Below are 24,107 nucleotides of genomic sequence, written 5' to 3'. Positions count from 1 at the left end.
GGTAGAATAGGGTCTAGATCCCAGGACTTTCAGATTCTGGTGCCTTTGCTGTTAATTTCTCCTTTAACCTGATTCCTTGTCTTGCTCATGGGCATGTGTTAAGATCTCAAGGAATGTAGGCGGAATCACAATGAACTGCCAGGGGAATCTTCAAATTCCCTTTGTACTGTTAATGAAGTCTACAGAGCCTTCAAATGGTTGGTCAATCTTTTTTCCATTAATGTAACTTTGGGTTCTTGCCTGGTTTGTGGAAAGATAGCGCTGCCATACCAGCTGACATTTACTGCTTCTCTGATGATTTTTTAAATTCTGATCCTCTGCACCTTACAATATGTAAGGTGGCCACTTCAAGCTCTGTGTGGCATTGGGCATGTACCCACGGCTTGGGGAAATAACCAAGGTGTTTTTCCCAGGGGGAGAGTAAGAAGATGGAGGATGCCAGTGCTTACCTGACACTTCCTTCTTATCGACACCATGTGGAAAACAAGGGGGCCACCTTGAGTCGAAGCTCCAGCAGTGTTGGGGGGCTCTCTGTCAGCTCCCGGGATGTATTCTCCATTTCCACCCTGGTGTGTTCCACAAAGCTCACCCAGAATGGTAATGAAACCATCAAGAGTTGTGTATATGTAGTGCGTGTGTATGTATGTAAGTCCAGGAAGGTTCTGAATGAACAGTTTAGTCTAGTAATAGTAATTCAGCTTATCTGGACTCTATTTCAGTGGGCTTGCTGGGTTTGCTTAAGTGGCGTATGAAGCCTCAGCTGCTACAGGAAAACTTAGAAAAATTGAAGATTGTCGATGGAGAGGAAGTGGTAAAGGTCAGTGGGGCTTCGTTGTGTTTGTATTCATCCACCAGTGACAGAGATTTAAATCATGGGTGGCTTCTGGGGGCAAATGAAGTGTTGAGAAAGATGGGACTTTTTCTCTAACAGTGGGACATAATGTCTCAGATTGCCATGAGAAACCTTTACTGGGAAATCCAGAGGCTGATTTGGTTCAATGATGCTGAAAACATGTTGAGTGGTAAAAAACTACGGTTGTGTTTAGTTTCTGGAAGGAGATCAGCCTGGGTGTAGATCTCAGCTCAACCACTCGCCAACTTTATGTGATAATACAGATGTGACATATTTTGCAGGGTTGTTGTGAGCATTCAAGGCAATAATATTTAAAAATTACTTAGTGTCGTCTCTTACACAATGTTCTACTAAACACGTAAATCATACAGAGTTCAATAAATAGTAGCTATTCATTATTTTTGTTGGTATAAATTGCTAAAAAGTGTGATCTTTTAGTACTACCTACTGTTAGTGTTAGAAATAAAAAGTATTCTTAGTTCCTGTTGCTTACAGAGTATTATGCATCATACATGAAAGAGAAAGACATCAGGGCTCACATTTTAAGTGAAACAAGCAGGAAATAATACACATGTCAGATGTATTGTTGTGTCCACATGGTGTTGGAGAATATAGTGTCTGAGGTACAGATCTAATGAAGCAACCTTCTCTTCAATTCTATAAATTGGGACAAATATTTCCCACAGGTCTTGGTGATCTTGTTTCCTCAGGAATTTGGTCAGCTAGAAACTCTGAGATTAAACATCTGTATTTGGTAGCTCTGTGTTTTCAGGGACTATAGGAAATATTGACCCATTTCCTAGGAAGGAAGAGTATCAGATTTTAGTTAATTTTCCATACATGGAGAAGCAAAGGTAGAATTTTCAGATCAGTGCTTTAAATGTGCACCATTGATCCACCTGCCTGATTCAGCAGTAGAAGGAAAATTCTCCAGACATCCTTTCATAAGGTCTATCATGTTTGGACAGCTTGGAGAAGCATCGAGGAGGGAATTACATTGTCTCTACCTTTGCATTATATTTTTATTTTTCTAAAAAAATGTTATTAAAGTATATACACACCCTAAGAGTACAGTTCACTGTATTTTTACACACGTACATACTGATATACACACCGTCTAGATCAAGATACAGAACATTTTTGGCATTGAAGTAGACTCTCTCTTACTCCTTCTCAACCTCCCTTATACTGACTGCCATCATAGATTTTTTTTGCCTGTTCTTGAATTTCATAAAAATAGAGTAATGAATATTGTACATTGTTGTGTCTGACTTATCATACTCTACACAGTTCTCATGAGGGTTATCCTTGTTGTTGAATGTAGAAGTAGTTTGCTCTTTTTTATTACTACGGAGTATTCTGTGTTATTAAAACACTGTCATATATTCATTCATGCTGTTGATTGGCAGTTGGGTTGCTCCAAGTTCTGGCTCTTGTGAAGAAAGCTCCCTGGACCTTTTGAAGGCAGCACGTCTTGGATGTGTACTCTCATTCCCTTAGGGATACACTGAGGAGTGGAATTTCTTCACTCTTCTAATGTGACCTTCATTACTTTGTCCAGTTTCTCCAGGATACTCTGGATGCCCTCTTCAATATCATGATGGAGCATTCTCAAAGTAATGAGTACGACATCCTCGTCTTCGATGCATTGGTAAGAAAGAAGGGACTGGTGTTTAGTGACATTAGACATTAGTGTGTGTCTCACTGTGAGAACACTGAGAACTTGTGTCCCCTGTGGCCCTTCCGTGAATCTTTTTGGAGGCACTGTAACTTTTGGCAATTAGAGCAATGAATGAGCAGCTGAGGATTTGGGGAGTTTGTGTTTGTTTCTAGTTCATTTGAAAGCATGGTAGGATGAGTTAAAGGGGAATTTTAAATGTTGATGTCATATTAGTACTGGCTGCAAGTACATGAAGCTAGATGCCATGAATAATGGCTTCAGCTTTCCATGAATGCCGGGAGCTTGTTTTGGCCAGGTTATGAAGCACCCAAAATGTTTCCTACCTTCTTCTTTCTCATAGTTTCCAAATTCCCAGCATCATTACATCCTCCTGCCCACTCAGAACATTTTATGGTAGCACACAATCCCAGTCCTTCCTCTAACATCTTCCCAAATGATCTGTTCCTCCTCTGTGTCCCAACTCATGTTTTCTTAGTGTCATGTCCACATTAGGGTATCAGTGACCAATGAAGTCTTAGTGCATTAACTGCTTGTGTCAGTGACATTTACATTTTAAAGAGGTTACTTGGAAACAACTGTGACTTAATCCAGTGCTTCCCAGAGGGCTTCTGGAAAGGTAACCTGTAAGAAGTGCTAGACATTGTATGACCCTCTCAGAGATTCACAATGCATGTAGATATGTTAAAGACTCCAAAAAACCCTGAAGTAAAGACGACAGTCTAACAATGATATCCTGAAATCTGTGAAACTTACCTGACCATGAAGCCCTTTTATCCTATAACACCCTGTAACACACTTCATGAAATGCCTTTTAGGAGAGATACTACCATAATGAAAAGGACTAACAATATATTAGTGAGTTAATTCCTGGGCAAAATAATTTTGCTGGAGATTTAATTATGCCATGTGACTATGGCTTCCTGCCTTGGGTCTGACCCCCAAACCCTGATTCCTTGAATCTTCTTCAGATCTACATAATAGGACTCATTGCTGACCGGAAATTCCAGCACTTCAACACTGTTCTGGAGGCTTACATTCAACAGCATTTCAGTGCCACCTTGGCTTACAAGTAAGTTACTGTACATATGGGAGTTTCTTGTCCATCTCCTGCTTGCCCTGCCAGGATGCCCAGGGCACAAGGATCTTGAGTATTTTCCTTTTGTACCAGGCTGTGTGAGTTCTCCCTTTCTGATAAGACCCAGTCCATGATGGATTATTTGAATTAAATAAAAATGTGCAAACCCATAGGTTAGAAAGAATATTTTATTGTGGTAGCAGTACATGAAAGCATTCATTCATTCAGTCGGTCAGCCAGCATTTATTGAGCAGGACTTGAAGTAGACACTGGGATTCAGAGGCTAGAGAAGGGAAAGTGTACATTCCCAGTAGCCCATTATAGCTTGGACACAGGGAACTGATGGTTACAGGTAGGAGGTGATGCTGGAGAGGTTGGGAGAGACCAGTTTTCCAAAGGGCCTTGAAGTTTAGGCCAAATAGTTTGAAGTCTGCTTCACTGGTAATGAAGAAACATGGAAAGTTTCTCAGTAAGGGAATTCCATGATAATACCAGAAGTTTATTTTATAGGAAGCAAATGCTGAAAAGAACATTATCACCACCATTATTTCCACTCATATCCTGATTATGACTAGCTTTCCCAGTCAAAAGATTTTTTGCCTCACTAGTTTTTCCTTTGCTGGCTTTTTATGGGCAGGAAATACTAATTTACTCCCTGTATTAAATACATATATTTTAAGCAGAGTTATTTTTATGGCTGTAAATGAGTGAGTAAGCTTAGCTGTACCACCACCTTTAACCTTTGATTGAATGCTTTATAATTTACTGAGCAAACTAATCACCATGCTGTGAGTTAGAAAGAGATGTATTTTCAAAATATAATCCCTTATTCAGGAAATTGATGACGGTGCTGAAGACTTACTTGGATACCTCCAGCAGAGGGGAGCAATGTGAGCCTATCCTACGAACTCTGAAAGCTTTGGAATATGTGTTCAAGTTCATTGTTCGGTCGAGGACATTATTTTCACAGTGAGTGCTTGTTATGTAAGAGTGATTGATTAGTTCTGCAGTTCCTCTGGGATACAACAGTGTTTGTGTCATCGGAGAGATTCTTTTATAAAATTACAACCAGCCATTGATCAAAAACAACTTAAAAATCCAACACAGAGAGTTATGAATAGGTTATAATTGTTCCCTCTAAGCTCATTCGGGGAAAAATATAAATCTTCACATGTTATAGAGTTATGTTTCATCCAATGGACTTGATTTGTGATTTGAGGCTCTTCTGTATTTCATCTATAATTCTTCATTTGATTTGAGATATGGTGAAAACTTTCCAGGAATCCTCAATGATAGAGGTACCGGGAGTGGAGAGAGCAGAACTTGGGGAGTTTGACAGTTATTTGGCTCTAGCAAGTTGTGCATGACAGATGAGCTGGTATTTGCAGTTGATCTATCTGTCCTTGAGATCCTAGTAGCCAACAATTGAGCTGACGTGTTAGAACACCTAAGAGATTTGATGTTTGATGAACAGTGTTACAGAGGTTAGCTGCTCTTTTGAAGGCCTTCAGAGATGGAGGCATTCAAATGCAACCTGCAAAAGAATGGTTTATGTTCATCCTGGCTATAAGGAAGGTAAAGCTAGGCAGGGGATTGGTTGTGGTTGTGTGTACGATCAGGTTGGTTGTGTGTGATGGGAGGTAAGAAAAAACATACGTGGAATGTATTGTCTGGATTCTCATCAGTGCAGATGAAGAACATTCAACTTAAACTGATTTAGGAAGAGTAGGACTTTATTTTATTTCACATTTTTTAAAAATCCAGAGGGCAGTTGGCCTCAGGTATGGCTGGATCAAGATACTGAATGCCATCAGGATAGTCCCTGTCTCTCTAGATCTTGCCTCTGCTTTCCTTTTGTTGGTTACCTTCTGAGGCAAGTTTTTAAATGTTAAAGCCACTGGAAGCCTCAGGTTCGTATTCTAATTTAAACAACTGTAAGTTCTTTGTTGTTCCAGTAAAATCCTGTGCCAAGAACTATCTTTGATCATGTGCTAAGGAAACAGTATGACCAAGGAAATGAATATGCAGATTATGTGTTTGTGGTCTCATGTGTACCTCTGGAGCCATGGGTTGGGTCACCCACTTATTGTATAGACTTGTTTAATTGGAGAGATGGCTTCCGAAAAGACAGTAGAAGTCTGTTGTCATCATTTTGATCATGACAATTGATGGGCTACAAAAGTTTCATACTCAACAAGGCATCTGAAATGTTAATCATTTCGGATTGTCCTGAAACATTCTTTGAGATTTCAGGTGAGAATAGAAAGAGATGACTGTCTTGTACCATGTCACAAAACATATGTCATGTGCATTCTTCTTTTTTTAAGATTCTTTTTCAAGTCTATATTTTTCCCTTTTAGAATTGATGCAAATTTTACATTTTATTTATTTATTTATTTATTTATTTATTTATTTATTTATTTATTTATAATTTAAATCCAAGTTAGTTAACATATAGTGTAGTAACAGTTTCAGGAGTAGAATTTAGTGATTCATCACTGACATGTAATAACCATTGCTCATCCCAACAAGTGCCCTCCTTGATGCCCATCACCCAACTCCCCTCCAGAAATCATCAATTGGTTCTCTGTATTTAAGAGTCTCTTATAGTTTTCCTCCCTCTGTTTTTCTTATTTTTCCTTCCCTTCCCCTATGTTCATCTATTGTGTTTCTTAAATTACACATATGAGTGAAATCATATGATATTTGTCTTTCTTTGACTGACTTATTTTGTTTAGCATAATACATTCTAGTTCCATCTACGTTGTTGCAAATGGCAAGATTTCATTCTTTTTGATGGCTGAGTAGTTTTCCATATCTTCTTTATCTGTTCATCAGTCCATGGACATTTGGGCTTGTTCCATAATTTGGCTCTTATTGATAGTGCTGCTATAAACATTGGGTTACATGTGCCCCTTTGAATCAGCATTTTTGTATCCTCTGGATAAATACCTAGTAGTACAATTGCTGGTTCATAGGGTAGCTCTATTTTTAGTTTTTTGAGGAACCTCCATACTGTTTTCCAGAGTGGCTGTACCAGTTTACATTCCCACCAATAGTGCAAAAGGGTTCCCTTTTCTCTACATCCTCACCAACATCTGTTATTTCCTGAGTTGTTAATTTTAGCTATTCTGACAGGTGTGAGGTAGTATCTCATGGTGGTTTTAATTTGTATTTCCCTGATTATGAGTGATGTTGAGAGTCTTTTCATGTGTCTGTTAGCCATCTGGATGTCTTCTTTGGAAAAATGTCTATTCATGTCTTCTGCCCATTTCTTCACTGGATTATTTGTTTTTTGGGTGTTGAGTTTTATTAGTTCTCTATAGAATTTGGATACTAACCCTTTATCTGATATGTCATTTGCAAATATCTTCTCCCATTTCATAGGCTGCCTAGAGTTTTGTTGATTGTTTACTTTGCTGTGAAGAAGATGTTTATATTGATGATGTCCCAACAGTTCATTTTTTCTTTTGTTTTCTTTGTCTCTGGAGACATGTCTAGAAAGAAGTTGCTACAGCTGATGTCAAAGAGATTGCTGCCTGTTTTCTTCTTTAGGACTTTGATGGTTTCCTGACTCACATTTGGGTCTTTAATCATTTTGAATTTATTTTGTATGTGATGTAAGAAAGTGGTCCAGTTGCATTCTTTGCATGTTGCTGTCCAGATTTCCCAACACCATTTGCTGGAGAGACTGTCTTTATTCCATTGGATATTCTTTCCTGCTTTGTTGAAGATTAGTTGGCCATATATTTGTGGGTCCATTTGTGGGTTCTCTATTCTGTTCCATTGATCTATGTGTCTGTTTTTGTGCCAGTATCATATGTCTTGATGATTACAGCTTTGTAATAAAGCTTGAAGTCCGGGATTGCGATGCTTCCAGCTTTGGTATTTTTTCCAACATTACTTTGGCTATTTGGGGTCTTTTCTGGTTCCATACAAATTTTATAATTTTTTGTTCTAGCTCTGTGAAGAATGTGGTATTATTTTGATAAGGATTACATTGAATGTGTAGATTGCTTTGGGTAGTATCGACATTTTAACAATATTTGTCCTTCCAATCCATGAGCATGGAATGTTTGTTTTTCCATTTCTTGTGTCTTCTTCAATTTCTTTCATAAGCTTACTATAGTTTTCAGTGTACAGATCTTTATCCTCTTTGGTTAGGTTTATTCCTAGATATCTTATGGTTTTTGGTGCAATTGTAAATGGGACCAATTTCTTGATTTCTCTTTCAGCAGCTTCATTATTAGTGTATAGAAATGCAGCTGATTTCTGTATGTTGATTTTTATATCCTGTGACTTTGCTGAAATTATGTATCAGTTCTAGCATTTTTTTGGTGAAGTGTTTCAGGTTTCCACATAGAGTATCATTTCATCTGTAAAGAGTTAAAGTTTGACCTCTTCCTTGCCAATTTGGATGCCTTTTATTTCTTTTTGTTGTCTGATTGCTGAGGGTAGGACTTCCAGTACTCTGTTGAACAACAATGGTGAGAGTGGACATTCCTGACGGTAGGGGGAAAGCTCTCAGTTTTTCCGCATTGAGGATGATATTAGCTGTGGGTCTTTCATATATGGCCTTTATTATGTTGAGGTATGTACCTTCTATCTCTACTTTCTTGGAGGTTTTTACCAAAGAAGGATACTGTGTTTTGTCAAATGCTTTTTCTACATCTCTTGAGAGGATCATGTGGTTCTTATCCTTTTTTTAAAATTAATGTGATGTATCACATTGGTTGATTAGTGAATATTGAACCAGCCATGAAGCCCAGGAATAAATCCCCCTTGATCATGGTGAATAATTTTTTTTAACGTGCTGTTGAATTAGACTTGCTAGTATCTTGTTAAGAATTTTTGCATCCATGTTCATCAAGGAAATTAGTCTGTAATTCTCCTCTTTAGTAGGGTCTTTGTCTGGTTTTGGAATCAAGGTAATGCTGACCTCATGGAATGAGTTTGGAAGTTTTCCTTCCATTTCTGTTTTTTGGAACAGTTTGAGAAGAATTAGTATTAACTCTTCTTTAAATGTTTGGTAGAATTCCTATGGGAAGCCATTGGCCCTAGATTCATGTTTGTTGGGAGATCTTTGATTACTGATTCAATTTCTTTACTGGTTATGGGTCTGTTCAAATTTTCTATTTCTTCATATTTCAGTTTTGGTAGTTTTTATGTTTCTAGGAACATCCATTTCTTCCAGATTGACCAATTTGTTGGCAATTTGCTCATAATATTCTCTTATTATTGTTTGTATTTTTGCAGTGTTGGTTGTGATTTTCCCTCTTTCATTTGTGACTCTATTTATTTTGGTCCTTTCCTTTTTTTCTTTCTTTTTTCTTTTCTTCTTCTTCTTCTTCTTCTTCTTTTGATAAATCTGGCTAGGGGGTTTATCAATTTTGTTAATTCTTTCAAAGAATCAGCTCTAATTTTTGTTGATCTGTTCTAATGTTTTTTTTTTTTAATTTTGATATCATTGATTTTTGCTCTAATCTTTATTATTTCACTTATTCTGCTGGTTTTGGCCTTTATTTGCTCTACTTTTTCTAGCTCCTTTAGGTGTAAGGTTAGTTGTGTATTTGAGACACTTATTTCTTATTTAGGACGGCCTCTTCCTTCTTCAGTGCTGCTGGAACTGTAAGTGACTTTGGGCTTCTTCTTTTTTTTAATGTTTTTTTTTATGTTTTATTTTTGAGAGAGAGAGAGAGAGAGAGAGAGAGAGAGAGACAGAGCATGAGTGAGGGAGGGGAAGAGAGAGAGAGGGACACAGAATCCGAAGCAGACTCTAGGCTCTGAGCTGTCAACACAGAGCCTGACTTGGGGCTCGAACTCATGAGCCGTGAGATCATCATCTGAGCCGAAGTCAGATGCTCAACCGACTGAGCCACCCAGGCACCCCAGTGACTTTTGGCTTCTTAAGGAGTGAGGTGCTCTGTTAATTCAGCATAGCATATAGAACATCATTGATACTGATCAAATGCCTATTGCACAAGATGCATTTTGAGGGCTAAGACAATGCATTTGGTTAGAAGAGATGTCTCTAAGATAATCCAGGCCTAATCTTGAATCCTTTCTCATGAACAAAGTGTAGGCTGACCTGCAAAGAAGTTCTAGGGCCTCATGGTGAAGGAAGGTAGCTTTCCTGTGTCTTGTTCATTTTAGAATCTTTATCAATGGTTCCCTCTCTAGGGTGGCGTCAAGGACATTGGGAAGTGATGGAGGTATTTCCCCAAACTAGGAGGGCATTTTACTTAGGAAACTAGAAAATAGAAGGTTTGAAATTTCTAAACCAGCTGGTGAGAAATCATAATATAATTATTGCTTCGGGGACTTATTGTGTCTGGTATTGTGTTTCTTTTTCCTGTTATTCTTTGTCTTTTTGTCTCATGTGCATAATTTCAGCTAATCTAGCTCCCATTAGCTATTCCCTTGCCATTTTTCTTTGCACATACTGCACACGAATGTTTGCAAGGGCTAGGAATTATCCTGTATCAATATGCAGGATGCAGTTGGGTAAGGGAGGAAGAGAAGTTGTTGAAAAAGATTGGGTTTTTTAAGGATTATTTATTTCTATCACATAGCCAAATAATGTGATTTTCCTGTCCTCTCTCCTTATGTCACTGGCTCCTGAGCCAAAGTCTGGGGCAGGTGTCTGGGCATATACCTATGCCATAGTTGCAGTGGAAGCTGGCAGAGCAGGTTCAAGTTTTTGCTAGAGGGAGGCAGGCTTAAAAATATGGGAAACTCCTAAATCGTGGGAAATGTGTCCAAAATATGCTCAGTAGCCATCAATATGACCAATATCCATTAGGCTTTTCTGGAATGACTGAGCTTCTGGGAGACACAGAGCATAGTGAGAAACATTCAGAAAGAGTGGAAGTGATTATCTTCTAGGCGTTGAGCTTCTTCATAAAATTCCTCGCAGTGCCTTTTATCCTGAAGCTCAGACAACCAGCTGAGCTGATCCCCAAGATTTCTGAGCTGTGGAATTACTCAGAGTCCAAAGTAGCCTGTGCTTCCCTGAATCACATAATGGGCACTGAATAGCTTCCGTTCCTGCTGGCCAGGCACATAGAAGTAAGGCTGTGGTGTTTCTGTAAGGATGACTCTCTAAGACAGAGAAAACCCAGAGCATGGCGCTACAGAGGGATTCGTTCCCACTTACCTGTGTTCCTTCCAAATCGTAATGCTGCCATAGGCTAGAGTTCAGGGGGCAATGTGGGCTAATGATTATGTTCATGTTGTACTGGTCAATGTTGGCTCAGTGATGGCCAGTGTTCCCACGAGACAGACCTGGGAGGGAGTCATATGTTTGTCCCTGCACCCAGCTTAGTGAGTGACCTACCCTCTCTGAGCCTCAGTTTCCTTATCCATAAATGGGGATAAACCAGCTCTTAGTGTTTTGAGGATGAAGTGAGATTACATGTACAAATTTCTCCATGTAGCATCCAGTACTTCATTTCATAAACGTAACAAACGTTACCTGTTACCATGTTTTTACTGGGGCGAGACAGCAGGAGTGTTTATTTCAAAAACTCAGATTTAAGTTAATAAATGGTGTCTTGATCCATGCTCAGAGTTTGGCTTACTGTTCATGCTATCCTAAAGCTGTCTTGCTGTTTTTGTTCGTTTGTTTGTTTGTTTTTAAGGAGGAAGGGATCTCTTTCCCAGGTGTCTGCTTTTTGAGGATCACAATGTAGGACTTTTATGGCCCTGTGAATTCACCTTGGTCTGTTGCTGGCCCATTGACTGGCCCCTGCTTATGTCTGCTGTGTGTGTGGTCAAGCCCTGTGGGCCCTAGCAGCCATGTACCCAGCTCTCTGCTCCCTGTTTGCACTGCCTGTCTTTGCTTTTGTTTCATGCCTCCTGCTCCCCTTCAGGACCTACTTATTCACTTCTTGCTTTCTCCTCCCTCTCTGTATGCTCCCAGTCTCCTGGGATGCTCTTGCATCTCTACATCCCCCCTCCCCTCCCTCCTCCCAACCCCCTTTGCTTAGGAGAGGCACTTAGTTCAAGTTAAAGGCATAGACTCTGGAGCTAGCTACTTGGGTTTGAATTCCGCATTGGAATCCTGCTGCTACCATTTAGTGATGTTTATGACCATAGGCAGATTATTTCGTCTGCCTAAAGCTCAGTGTCCTTGCATGTATGTACAAACCCGTGCAGGGTTGTGGTGCAGGCTAAATAAGTTAATGGATGTCAGGCACTTAGCACAGTGCCTGTCGCATAGCAAGCAGCCACGGTTATTATCACCTGCTAAGCGCATTTCACTTGTTCCCTCCATTAGTCTTTGCAAAAATCCTATGGAGAACCTCATCTCCCCACTTCATCTCCTCCTTCTCTTCACTCACTCTGTGCCAGCCACACAGGCCTCTTTGCTGTGGCCCAGGCTCCTGACTCAGGGCCTGGACACCTCCCCCTGATATCTGCTCGCTCACTCCCTCTCCTTTCTCACATCCTCACTCACATGTCTCTTTCCCTACTCTATTGAAAACTGCAACTTCTTCCTCAGCACTTTGGATTCCCCTCCCTGTCACTCTGTTTGTGGTCTTTTTCCCCCTCCCCATAGAGCTAATCACATGTTAACGGACTGTACAGTAATTAAGTATGCTTTTGTTTACTGCCATCTCCCTGCTAGAATGGCAGCTCCCAAGCTCCCGTCTTTGACTAGTTCATACTGTCAAAGCGCTGAGAACAGCACATGGCAGGTACTGACACTCGTTCAATGTGAGATGGGATGCCTTTTCTGTCCCCCTTTCATGGATGAGGAAACTGAGGTTTTGATTCAAACTTAAAAAGGTCACACAGCTAAGAATTAGAGAGTAAGACTTCACATTCTACCTCATCTAATTAAGCAAATTTAAGAACCAGAACTTTTTTGGGGGCCACGCAAGTGTAAACTATGGTTGGCCAGGATGGGGAGCTGTCCTGAGTGACGACAGCTGCTCCTGGAAGGGGGGACTTGCTGGGTATCATCATCAGGGCTGTGGAGAGGCATGAGGATGCTCAAGTTTAGGTACTGTCATCCCTAAATATGGTAGGATTTCAGTAGGAAAAAAATGACTTGGAGCAGAAGTTGTCAGGAAAGGATTCCTTGCTGTTGTGGCAAAGCTGTCCAGGCAACCATGACTTTACCTTCATATCCTCTCAAGGAATGAAGAAAGAAAAACTGACATAGGGCCAGGCCAGGTAAGCTCACACTCCTTGAAGGAGTCACTAGACAGGGAAAGAGAAATGTACTCAACGTCCTGATAGGAGCTGTAACATCTCGGGAGTGTTCCTACTCCCCAGCCCCTCATCTGGGAGCCAGGAAGGATGGCCACGGTGTGCACAGTGCCAATCGCCTGCACTGGAGCATCCACTCCATCAGCATAGGCGTCAAAGGAGCATGGTGCTTACCTCCAGTGGACACCCTCAGTCTAGCTCAATTCATCCAGGGCCAGACATCATTGCCCGTTCTCTGCTTGCCTTCAGCATCAGGTGATCAGATGTTTTCTGATGCTCTCTTTTGCTTTTTATTTTGCATCTTGCTTTATTCTGTGCATCTTCCCTCTCACGTCTCTGCCTCGCCTTCCCACTAGTTCAGTTTCTTCTTATGTAAATATTATATACTAGTTCACCCTCCTGGTCATGCATATGTTAGGCAGTAAGACTGTCTAAATAAAGCTCAGGCATGCTCAATGTAGCCTGTAGTCAGAGGGAATACATAAGCCTCTGCCTTTTTAAACAAATACGAATTTAACTCGAAGGCACTTGCCAGTGTGATTTGTTTTCATTGTTCATGTATGAATAAATATTTAAATGTAATCATCTGTTTATGCTGAGCCTGGGCTGGAGTGCCCGTCACATTGCTTTTCCTGTTTCTCCCGCATATAATTTATTTGCATGTTGATGCCATTTATTCCTATGTAAGACTCTGTTTTCGGTTTTGAATATAATTTAACTTTTTGATGACAGTAATGGTTCGGTAAACTGCACAATTGCAGTTAATGGAATTATTTTATGATAACATTAACTTGGCATCAGATCAGAGTGGAAGAGAAAACTGTCATCAAAGGGATATTGTCAAACAGTTACTTCTCTTTAATTTATTATCTATTTTGTGAGTGGCTACAGTGCTGAGGGGGAGCTAACAGCCTGTTTATTACAAACACGGGGAAGCACTTTGTAAACCATGAAGTAAGTAGCCGTCATTGTAACATGAAATTGTGCATATGCGTGCATCTTAAACAGCCCTCTTTTTCCTTTGCATATAAAAATATTAGCCCACATTCACTGAGCACCTGTTATGTGCTAGGCACTTTAAGTGCTGGGGACTCTGAAATTAATAAGAGAGGCTTCCTTAAGTAGCAGCAGCCCAGTGGGCGTGAGTGATATGCATCCCAGCAAGCAAATCCCAGCTCTCTGGCATGAGCAGTGGTCAACGGTATGAGGCAACTAAGGCTCAGGGCGCAGATGGGTTTAAATGACAAACCCCACCTCAGGAGGATCAGTAATTCTCAGAGGAGGTGACACTTTAAACTAAACATTGAAAGATATTCAAGAAATTAGCCCATGGCGGGTCTGGGGATAAGAATCACGAGTTCCAAGTAGAGGGAATGGCATGTGGAACAGAACTTCTAATTGTTCCTGTTACCTTCAGGATAACACTTATGAAGCTTCTCCTCTGTGCTTGCCCTGTGTCACTTTTTACTCTGCCTCACTTACTATTCACAGCAACCCTGCAAAGTATAGATATTATGATGTTTATTTCACAGAAGAGAAGCTTGAGGCCCGGAAAGATATAGAAAGGGACTCTAGGTCACACAGCTCGACGTTGGCAGGGAAGGATATGACATGGAATCCTAGGTTCTTTGTGCTGTGCTGTGGCCATGGACAGCACGTTTGTGGAGAAGAGTGGCTGGTGGCAAAGCTGTGCTGGTGGAAGAGTGGGGATGCTGCATCTGGACAGGTAGCTCGACTGGGGACACCTTGAATGCCAGATGGAGTCCTCTAATGTCATCCCCCAGGGACAATCATCATTAATGCTGCCCTCCATCTTCAGAGCACAGAGTGAGCACCCCAGTGGGTGCACAGACTCATCTGCTGGGATCAGGTAGAAAGATGAACATTTCTTTATTTTGTTCCAAGAGGGAGAAATTAAACTTTATGAACAGTTGACTTAGAATAACACTTGGTTATAATTCATAAATAAATAAGCATCTGTTGAGAATCACGCTTTAATTGGTTTCTCATCGTGCAGTTTGGAAACCCCTGCTTTTGGCAGTGGGAGCCATTGAAGCTCTAAAGCAGGGGACTTACATGATTTAGATTTACCTTTTAGAAAGATCACTGAGGAAGAAAGGTGAGTGTGTGGAAGGTGGTGTAGAGGAGGGATGTCAGGAGGTTAATCATGAAGGGGTTGCAGGGATCCAGGCAAGAAGACTTGAACTAAGGCAGTCACAGTGGGGCTGGAGAAGGGGAGGAAGAAGATACGGGTGTGTGAATGACAGAACTGCCAACACTTACTGAATGTGTGTGGGAGTGGAGTTGGAGGAAAGGGCCAGATCAGCTTATCTGTGGTTGAACTTTATGGCCTATTTGATTAGACATTGCTCATCAGCATGATGAATACAGGGTAGGAGAAGTTCTTGTGGAAAATGGTGTATTTTGATAAATTTTGAGGTGTTTATTGGCATAGCCCGATAGAAATGTACAGCAGGCAGTTAGATACAAATCTGGAGTTCAGGAGAGTAAAGAATAGAAATATAGTTGTGGTAGAAATTGATCCAAAGAGGTATTTGAAGCTATAGCACAAGGTGAGCAATGCTATAAAATTCAGGATGAAACCCAGGAGATTAGCAGGTTGAAGGGATGGAGGAGGGGCCAGTCCTTCCAGGGAAGGCCGATCAGGGACATAGGAAGGGAAACAGGAAGACTGGCATTCCAGGAGTCAGGAAAGAGAGCATTTCAAGGAGGCAGTATCAGCAATATTCACATGCTATAGCAAAGTCATGGGGACTGAAAACTGATCAGAGGCAAGATATTTTTCAGTGAGGAGGTCTTCGGTGAAGTAGCCAGCCCTTCCCCAGAGCGTCGCATCTTTCCTAATATCCAGTTGGAGGCCCTAAAGAAGCAGAGGGATCAGGGCTTTGAGGTGTTGTCGATTTCCCATCATCTTCATGTGAATTACCTACACTGTGGATTGTCCTTTGCCTGGGTGTAATGCTGGACTGGCTTCTCCCTGCCGATCCTTCAGAGGCTGAGTAAACTGCTTCTATTGGGTGCCGATCTCTTACTTGGCTCACGGCAAAGTGTAAAACACTGGGCCTGTCTGCTTTCATTGTCCCTTTAAATGGCTTAATTTTGCAGAACAAGACTATCTGTGCTGTAGATAGTTAAGGGAAAAGCCATGGATGACACAAGATACTCATTCGTCCATTGAAGCAGTATTTCCTTTTCTTGTTAACTCCTCCTTAGACATCTAGAAGCCTAGCTTGCTGGCAGAATCCTTGCCTTCGTGCAAAAAATGGCTGTTCCTGTCAAATGCTGCGGCTGACAGTTCCTCAGAGAATCAATTTACTGAATAAATATGTAGATTTAGGAAATGTGTTTGCAAATCCCCTGTAACTAAATATGAACATGCAAGATAATAAAAGGTCTGGTTCGCCAGAGGGGTGAGATTCAAGCTGACATCATTGTCAGGGATGGTGAACCGAATCAGGGTGGCTGGGCACACTTGGTGATCTACTTCAAATGCACCCGAGGCAGTGTCACCTCAAAGTGGAATTTGCTTCCTTAATAGGAAATAATATATTTCTCAGTTGTTGGGCTTGCTGCTAATTGTGTCTTTGGGGTGGATGGAAAATTAAAAAGGACTTTGTTATGAGGCCTGGATGGTCGCCCGTCCTTCAAGTCTCCAAACTAGCCTCTCTGTCACTCAAATCTACTCTGCTAATGCAGCTCATTCAGTTCAGTCTAGTTCATTGATTAATTCAATAAATATTTTTAAGTCTTACTATTTGGCCAAGTTTTATGCTAGGACACTGCAGTGAACAAGACAGATGTAGTTCACCCCTCATTCTGCCCTCATCTAGTACTGAGGGAGATAAAATAAAAAGCAAGGAAATACACCAACTAATTGCAAACCATATTAAACACCAATGAAGGAAATAAGCGAGTAGTTAAGACATGTGGTATAACATAATGGTGAAGAATCCCAGTAACTAATTATCTACGTGACCTTGGGCAAATGACAGCCTCTGTGCCTTAGTTTCTTTGTCTAATGTTGGGATTACCTCACAGTGTTGAAGAAGTGAAATTCCAACTGACCTGTGAAGGAGGCTAATGAACCAGCCATGCAAGGGATATAAGGAAGAGTCCTTTATGGAGGGAAAGTCTGAGCATGTATTCTTGAATAAGAAAGAGCTTGAAGTTTCTGAGAAAGTTAAAGAAGACTAGTGTGGCTAGTGAGCAAAGGGGAAAATAGGAGGAAGGTGGACTGGGAGAGAGCAGGAGAGCTTGCCATATGCAGGGTTTATTGCCAGTGTGTAGCCCAGACATTCTGCAAGCATTTCACTGAAAATTCTGGCATGCCAGGTAGTGTGCTGACACTTACATGGTGAGGAGGGCTGGTGTCACATGTCACAAGGATGGATTGGTGGTGGCTGCCTGGACTTGTGTTGAGGAGGACACTGAGGCTGCATTTAGAGGTAGTAGCTGCACAGGGAGCTGTGACCGATTAGTGGTACCTACATTGAGCAGCTCAGTGGGAAGTGATAGATTCATTAATTCCTGTGTTAATTACACAGGCCCTGACAGAAGTGAAGGGCTCTGAGTTCAAAAAGAGTGTACATTGTCCTGCAAGGCACTTGTGTTTTGGATTATAGTAATTCTGTATTTAAAATTTTAAATGTGTGTTTCATATTCCCACTAGCCTCTTTTGTTGCCTCCTGTAAGACACACGTGATAGGAACTGCCCACTCTCTAATTAGATTAGGAACAGACATAGTCTGTGCTCCTCAAATCACTGCAGAGTCCCTTTGGTTTCTCCTGCACTCTCTCAACTTTGCTAAGCATCATTGTCTTATGATCACAACATTTACAATTTTTTGAAGCCATATACGTTTCAGCCACCATGAATTTTTGGTTTGAAATTTTGGACAGTGTTTTTTTTTAAATATATGATTATAGTCACTTCTCAATTCTCTGTTAATGTATTAGAGATAATGTAAAGACCCATATTACCCAAAGTAGTGGCTACTGTCAAAGTCATTCAGTTTGATCATCAGAGTGTGCTCTGTAGAGACTCATACTCATGCACAGGTGAACTTCTTCTCAGAAGGATGTTCTTCCAAATCACAATTTGCTGGGCTAAGTCATATCATTAATCATCACGTCCTGAGTTTCTATCAGATGGGTATTCTAGGAGGAGAGAAGAGTCACTGGTCTTGAGTACCATAGGGGCGGTAACAATGAAGAGCTTGACCGTAATCAAATATATTTTGTGAATAAGCCACAGATGATAATGCTATTATGTCAACAATTAAGGATATCCCAAATAGCATGAGCCTGGGCATTTTATTACTGCTGACCTCTCTCTTCCAAAACACTTTTTTATCTTTGCATCTATAACACAGAACTCTTTTCATATTCCTCATACTTCTCAGACTCTTTGGAAGTCGTAAAGATTGGCCTCTTCCTTCTTTTTACTCAGCTCCCTCTTCTTAGGTGAATGAATTCAAATCCAGTGCTTTAGCTCCCCCTGCTCTGCAGATTTCTGCTATGCGGAAATGCAGCCTGACCTTTCGCTGAGTTCCACATCCGTGTGTCCATTTACCTGCTTGCCTCCTCAAAGGCAAGTCAAAGTTAGCATATCCAGAACCAAAATCATGATGTCCCTCGTCACACTGATCGATGATCCAGCATGCTGCACAAGTCAAAAAAAGATTAAGATTTTCCTGACAACTTATTTTTTGTTTCTTCCCACATAGTCTGCATTTGAGTTTCTACCTTTCCTTCCTAAATGTCTTTCAGATTCATACGCATCTTTCCATTTTCACTGCCAACTTCCTAAACAAAGTTCTCATCACCTCACACCTGCATTACTGTGTTACTATAATGGTCTGGCTGCTTCCATATAATCTATTTTCTATGGAGTCTTTCGAATTTCCTAAGTAGTTAAAATATTCTGTCAATATGGAAAGTTTTCTTTCTCCCCTTCTAATCCTAGTTCTTTTTCTCCTTATCTGACTGCATTGGCTAGGATTCTGGGTCAGTGTTAAATAACAATAGTGACATATATTATGTATTGGTTTAAAAATATTAGATGCCTTGTTATTGGTTTTAGGAAGTCCCTCTGTATTAGTAGTTTGATTACAATATTCACCATAATGCAGTATTAGATTTTATTTGCAATCACTAATGTTTTGAATTTATTTCTACCATCTTAGCTGGGAATCCTCCCCACCATTCTGATTTTTCTATCGTTTTTTTTCTTTTTTCTTTCCTCCTTTTAAATTGTTTTTCAATTTTCTCACTTGCTTTTTCCCCTTTACTAATATGAAAGTTACATTTTTTTAAATGTAACTTTTTTACATTTTTATTTTTTTAGAGAGACAGTGAGCATGTGTGTGAGCAGGGGAGGGGCAGGAGTGGGGAGAGAGAGAGAGAGAGAGAGAGAGAGAGAGAGAGAGAGAGGATCTTAAGTAGTCTCCATGCTCAGCATGGAGCTTGACGTGGGGCTTGATCCCACGATCCTGGGATCATGACCTGAGCTGAAACCAATAGTCAGATGCTCAGCCAACAGAGCCACCCAGATGCCTGTGAAAGTTACATTTTATATTCAATTTTATTAGTGGCTACTTTGGCTACTTAGGTATTCTATCATACATATTTAACGTAATAAAATCTCAAGTTAATATCTTTACAGTCCCCCTGAATAATAGAAGAATTTTAGAAGATACTGTCACTTCCCTCTTAAATATTACACTAGGATTGTGCAGTATTTTAGTTTGGCTTTTGGATACTCCATAAATTACACATTATTATAATTTTAAACAGTATCTATTTATATGTTTTTTCCAATAAAATTTCATCAACACTTCTGTACTGTACACTAAAAATGGTTAAAATGGTACATTTTATATGTTTTTTAGCACAATTTTAAAAAGGCTATAACTTCTGTCATCTTTGACCTTCTGTATTTTGTTTTCCTTCTTGAAGTAAATCTTTTATAATTAACCTTAGCAAATTTTATTTGTAAATTCTCTCAATTTTAATTACTCTTATTTTATTCTGAAAGTTGGAAGGAAATTTTCTTGGGTATAGGCTTCTGGCTTTTTTTTTTTTTTAGTGTGATCAGCTGCTAAGGTTAACTGTCAGTCTTACTGTTGCTCCTTTATAGGCATTCTGGTCTCTTTTCTGTGGTGGCTTTTAAGATCACTTCCCTGTCTTGTATAGTCTGCACTTTTGCTATGATTTACTTAAGAGTGGGCTTATTTTATACATCTAGAAGTTCATTTTCCTGAATCTGAAGTTTGATTTTTAATACCAATTATAAAAAACTCTCACTCATTATTCTCTTTTGATATTTGTGTTTCCCCCATATATTCTATTACCTTTCTGAAATGTCAACTGAAGTATGTTAGACCTCTTTTTCTCCATGTTTCCATATCTCATATTTTCTATATTTTTTGTTTTTGGGGGTTCATTCTGGGTAATTTCTTTGAACCTGTTTTTTAGCTAACTGATTTCTCTCTTTAGCTATGTCTGTTACTCAATTTAACTCACTGACTGAGTTTTGAATTTTAATTATTGAAGTATTTTCGAAGATTCCATTTAGTTCTTATTCAAATATAATTTTTCACTTTTATAGTTTTTATTTCTTGGTCATATTTTAAAGCATCCTTTTTCTATTGTGAAGCATATTAAATATAAGATTTTAGATTCTCTGCTGTATAATTGAGTGAGTCTTTGTGGGTCTGATTCCACTGTTTCTGTTTTGGGTGACCATGATTCCTGGACATTTTGTTGTTATCATTATTTTTTGAAAGCTAAATGTCTTTAAAAAAATTTTTTTTACATTTATTTAGTTTTGAGAGAGCACAAGTGGGGGAGGGGCAAAGAAAGAAGGAGACAAAAAATTCGAAGCAGGTTCCAGGCTCTGAGCTGTCAGCACAGAGCCCGACACGGGGCTCCAACTCACAAACTGTGAGATCATGACCTGAGCTAAAGTCAGACGCTTAATAGACTGAGCCACCCAGGCGCCCCTTTTAAAGCTAAATTTCTTTAGAACTTTATAAATTGTTATATATTTTTAGTCTTGAAATGAAGTTTTTATTTTGCTCTAAAGAAAACAGGGATGCTAACAAGCAGAAACCTTTTCAAGTTAAAATTTCTGTTTGTGGAACCAAGCAAGGAACATGAGTATGGGAAAACAAAAACAAAAACACGCACAAAACAAAATCCAGGTGAGGACTGACTCATGCTTAAGAAACTCAATGGAAATGTGTTGTCCTTTTCCATCCAGCACCAAGGAGCAGGTAGTTTTCTATTGTTCCCTTTCATGCAATAGATTTTTTTGTTTGTTTGTTTGGTTGTTTGTTTGTTTTTTTTGTAAGAAGGCATAACAGTTTGGGATACCAGCTTTATGCAAGGGTCTCCAACAAGCAGCCCCTCAAATTGATCTCATTCTTTCTATTCCCCAAGTGGCCACCTAAATAGAAATTTAAGGACACAAAGGTTGAACAAATGCCTTGGGGGCAGAAGCTGGCTTTATTGCTAAGTATCCAGATTTCCCCTTTTGCTTTGTGTTTCTCCTCTATGGTTTCTTTACTTTCCTGACGTTTTCCCATTCATTTTGAAAATCCACCTTTAAGGGTGCCTGAGTGGCTCAGGCGGCTAGGCATCTGGCTTTGGCTCAGGTCATGATCTCATGGTTCCTGAGTTCAAGCTGTGCATCGGGCTGTCTGCTGTCAGAACAGAGTCCTCTTTGGATTCTCTGTTCCCCTCTTTCTCTGCCCCTCCCTTGCATGTGCTCTCTCTCTCTCTCTCTCTCAAAAATAAATAAACATTTTTAAAAAAGAAAAGATTTAAAAAAAAAGAAAAGAAAATTTGGCTTTGGTAGTCATTTTCCAGGACATTTTTATCCACCACACTACTCAGAAATGGAAACCTTTAAACTTACTGCAGTTAGAATGATCTTCCCCAGTTCAAGTCTGATCTGGGTGTTCCTCTTCTTGAAGTCTTCTAATTTCTTCTCATTGCTTTGAGGATGAAGACAAAACTTCACGTGGCCTGTGAGGGTCTATGGGTCTTACTCCTGCTACCCACCTGTCTCCTTTCACCAGACTTAACCCAGATTTCCTCCACCCCAGATTCAGGGGTCTTCATTCAGTCACTCTCACCCACGTGACTCCCTTCTGCTACAGGACCTGTATGCTTGCTTTCCTGGGAGTGGAATGCCCTTCCCTCTTCTTCCCCTCCAGTTTTCTCTTACTGTCTCCTCCCGGTCACCTAAGATTCCCAAACTAAGTCAAATCTCTTCAGATACATTGCCCATGTATTTTGTCTTTCACATATGATCTCAAAAAGACATGTGTATTTGTTGAGCTCCTACTATTTTCCAATCACTGTGCTATCAAGGCATTTATACCAGAAATAAAGATTGACACCCAAATACATACCACAGTGGCTGTTCTAACTAAGTCACAGGTCATCTCAGCATCTGAAAATCTAGAGACGGTAAATGGCTTTTTGTGACACGGTGTCTCTCGACATTGTTCCCGAATTTTCCCTTAGGGTCCACAGCTTGTGAAAGACCTTTCACTTAGCATCTGTTCTTACTTATATTCAGCACTGACACATTACACACCTGTTTCATGCATGCTGGGCCCCAACATTGTTCCTCTTTTTAAGCCTTTGAGTTGATAATGAATGTTTCTATCTAGTTGAAATATTTGTCTAGTGGTAGAAGTTTCGTATGCATTGGCGATCAAGTGTTTATCCGAGATATATTTATCAAGTAGCCAGTAGGCCACTGTGCTTGGCACTAGAAATATGACAATGAATTGGATGGACTCAAGCCTGGTCTTCATGGGATTTTATAGTCTAGCTGGGAAAGGAGTCATTAAGCAGATAATCTTGTGGGTGCCTGTGAAGTTAAGGGGAAGTGAGGTGCCCTAAAAGCATGGGATAAGAAGGTCAGATCTCTCATGAGGTCAAGGTGATATCCTGGAGGGAGTGCCATCTAAGCTGTGACCTGAATGATGAGTAGGAGGTGGCAGGTGAAGAGGATGAGAGTGTAATTGGTGAAAATAAAGCTGGAAGGAGGTACCCAACATAGTAGGGAGCTTGACTCAATTGAGCTGTGGAAAGGCCAAGGTGGCTGGAATTCAGTGATAGATGGATAGTGTAGTAGGAGGTCACCTTGAGAGATAGGAAGGGGTAGATCTCAAAGTCCTTGAAGGTCAGGCCATGGCATCTGGACATTATCCTGAGGAAAACAGGGAGCTAGTATAGGATTTTGGACAGACAATGGTATGATCACTTTTGTTTTTAAAATGCTCCCTCTGGCCATTTTGTAGAAATGGATTGAAATGGGGGGTACAACTGAAGGAAGGTAGGTGGGTTCAGAAACCGCTACGGGTGAAAAGTGATGGGGACCCCAGTGAAGCTGGTGATAAGGACAATGGAGGGTAGCAAATGGCTTTGGTGACTGAAATTAACAATACCATGTTATATATCTGAAAGTTGTTAAGAAAGTAGATCTAGAATGTTCTTACCACACACACACACACACACACACACACACACATACACACATACCCACAAAATTGTAATTATATGAGGTGATAGATGTGTCACCTATAATTGTGGCAATCATTTCTCAATAAATATATGTATCAAATCATTATGGTTTACACCTTAAACTTACCCAATGTTACATATCAATTACATCTCAGTAGAGCTGGGAAAAAAATGGCTTTGGGAGGTGGAATTAATGGGACTTGATGACTAAATGACAGCTGGCAGGTGAAGAGATCCACAAAGACCCATCACTACCTACCCCAGGCTCTGACTTGGGTGTCCTTGGGGCCATTTGCCATGCTGGTGAACTCTGCAGAGTGAGTAGGCTTGGTCTTAGATAATCGGCATGCCCTATCTGACTCTCTGACCATAGAAGCTAGTGAAAGATGCTGGAGGCTTCCCTCAGTGGTAACGTAGTCCACTTGTTGATGATGGAACCAGCGCCCAGAGCCAAGTAACCTGCTAATGGTCACAACACACACCAATGCTGGAGTCTGGTTTAGAACTCGTTCTCAGAGCCAGACACTGCTTTCTGTCACACTGCTCGCTGCTGGTGTCTGGCCACACTCTCAGCCATAATACTACTCAAATGAGGTCCTCAGTAATGTAAACCTTAACACATTTGAACTCAACACTTCCTCAGGTGTTCCCAGATTTCAAAACTAAGAGATTTAGTGCATATGCATTTTAAAACCCAGCACCATTAGTAAGGAAAATTG

At 40.3% G+C, this 24,107-nt stretch overlaps 1 protein-coding gene across 3 annotated transcripts in view; it reads left to right on the top strand.

Moving 5' to 3' along the window:
• Positions 1-24,107, top strand: part of DOCK2 (dedicator of cytokinesis 2) — a 415,558-nt gene that overhangs the window by 74,653 nt on the left and 316,798 nt on the right. For all 3 annotated transcript variants that reach the window (XR_007461385.1, XM_049647803.1, XM_049647801.1), the window contains exons 18-22: positions 414-597; positions 720-817; positions 2,415-2,504; positions 3,503-3,603; positions 4,444-4,578. Coding sequence is in view for 2 of the 3 variants with exons in the window: in XM_049647803.1 (XP_049503760.1) it covers positions 414-597; positions 720-817; positions 2,415-2,504; positions 3,503-3,603; positions 4,444-4,578 (608 nt within the window). In the remaining variant the exon portion in view is untranslated. The remainder of the gene's footprint in view (positions 1-413; positions 598-719; positions 818-2,414; positions 2,505-3,502; positions 3,604-4,443; positions 4,579-24,107) is intronic.

Source organism: Panthera uncia (genome assembly GCF_023721935.1).
Source record: "Panthera uncia isolate 11264 chromosome A1 unlocalized genomic scaffold, Puncia_PCG_1.0 HiC_scaffold_17, whole genome shotgun sequence".
Lineage (NCBI taxonomy): Eukaryota > Metazoa > Chordata > Mammalia > Carnivora > Felidae > Panthera > Panthera uncia.
The sequence above is the reverse complement of the archived record's forward strand: the minus strand, read 5'-3'. Positions and strand labels throughout refer to the sequence as shown.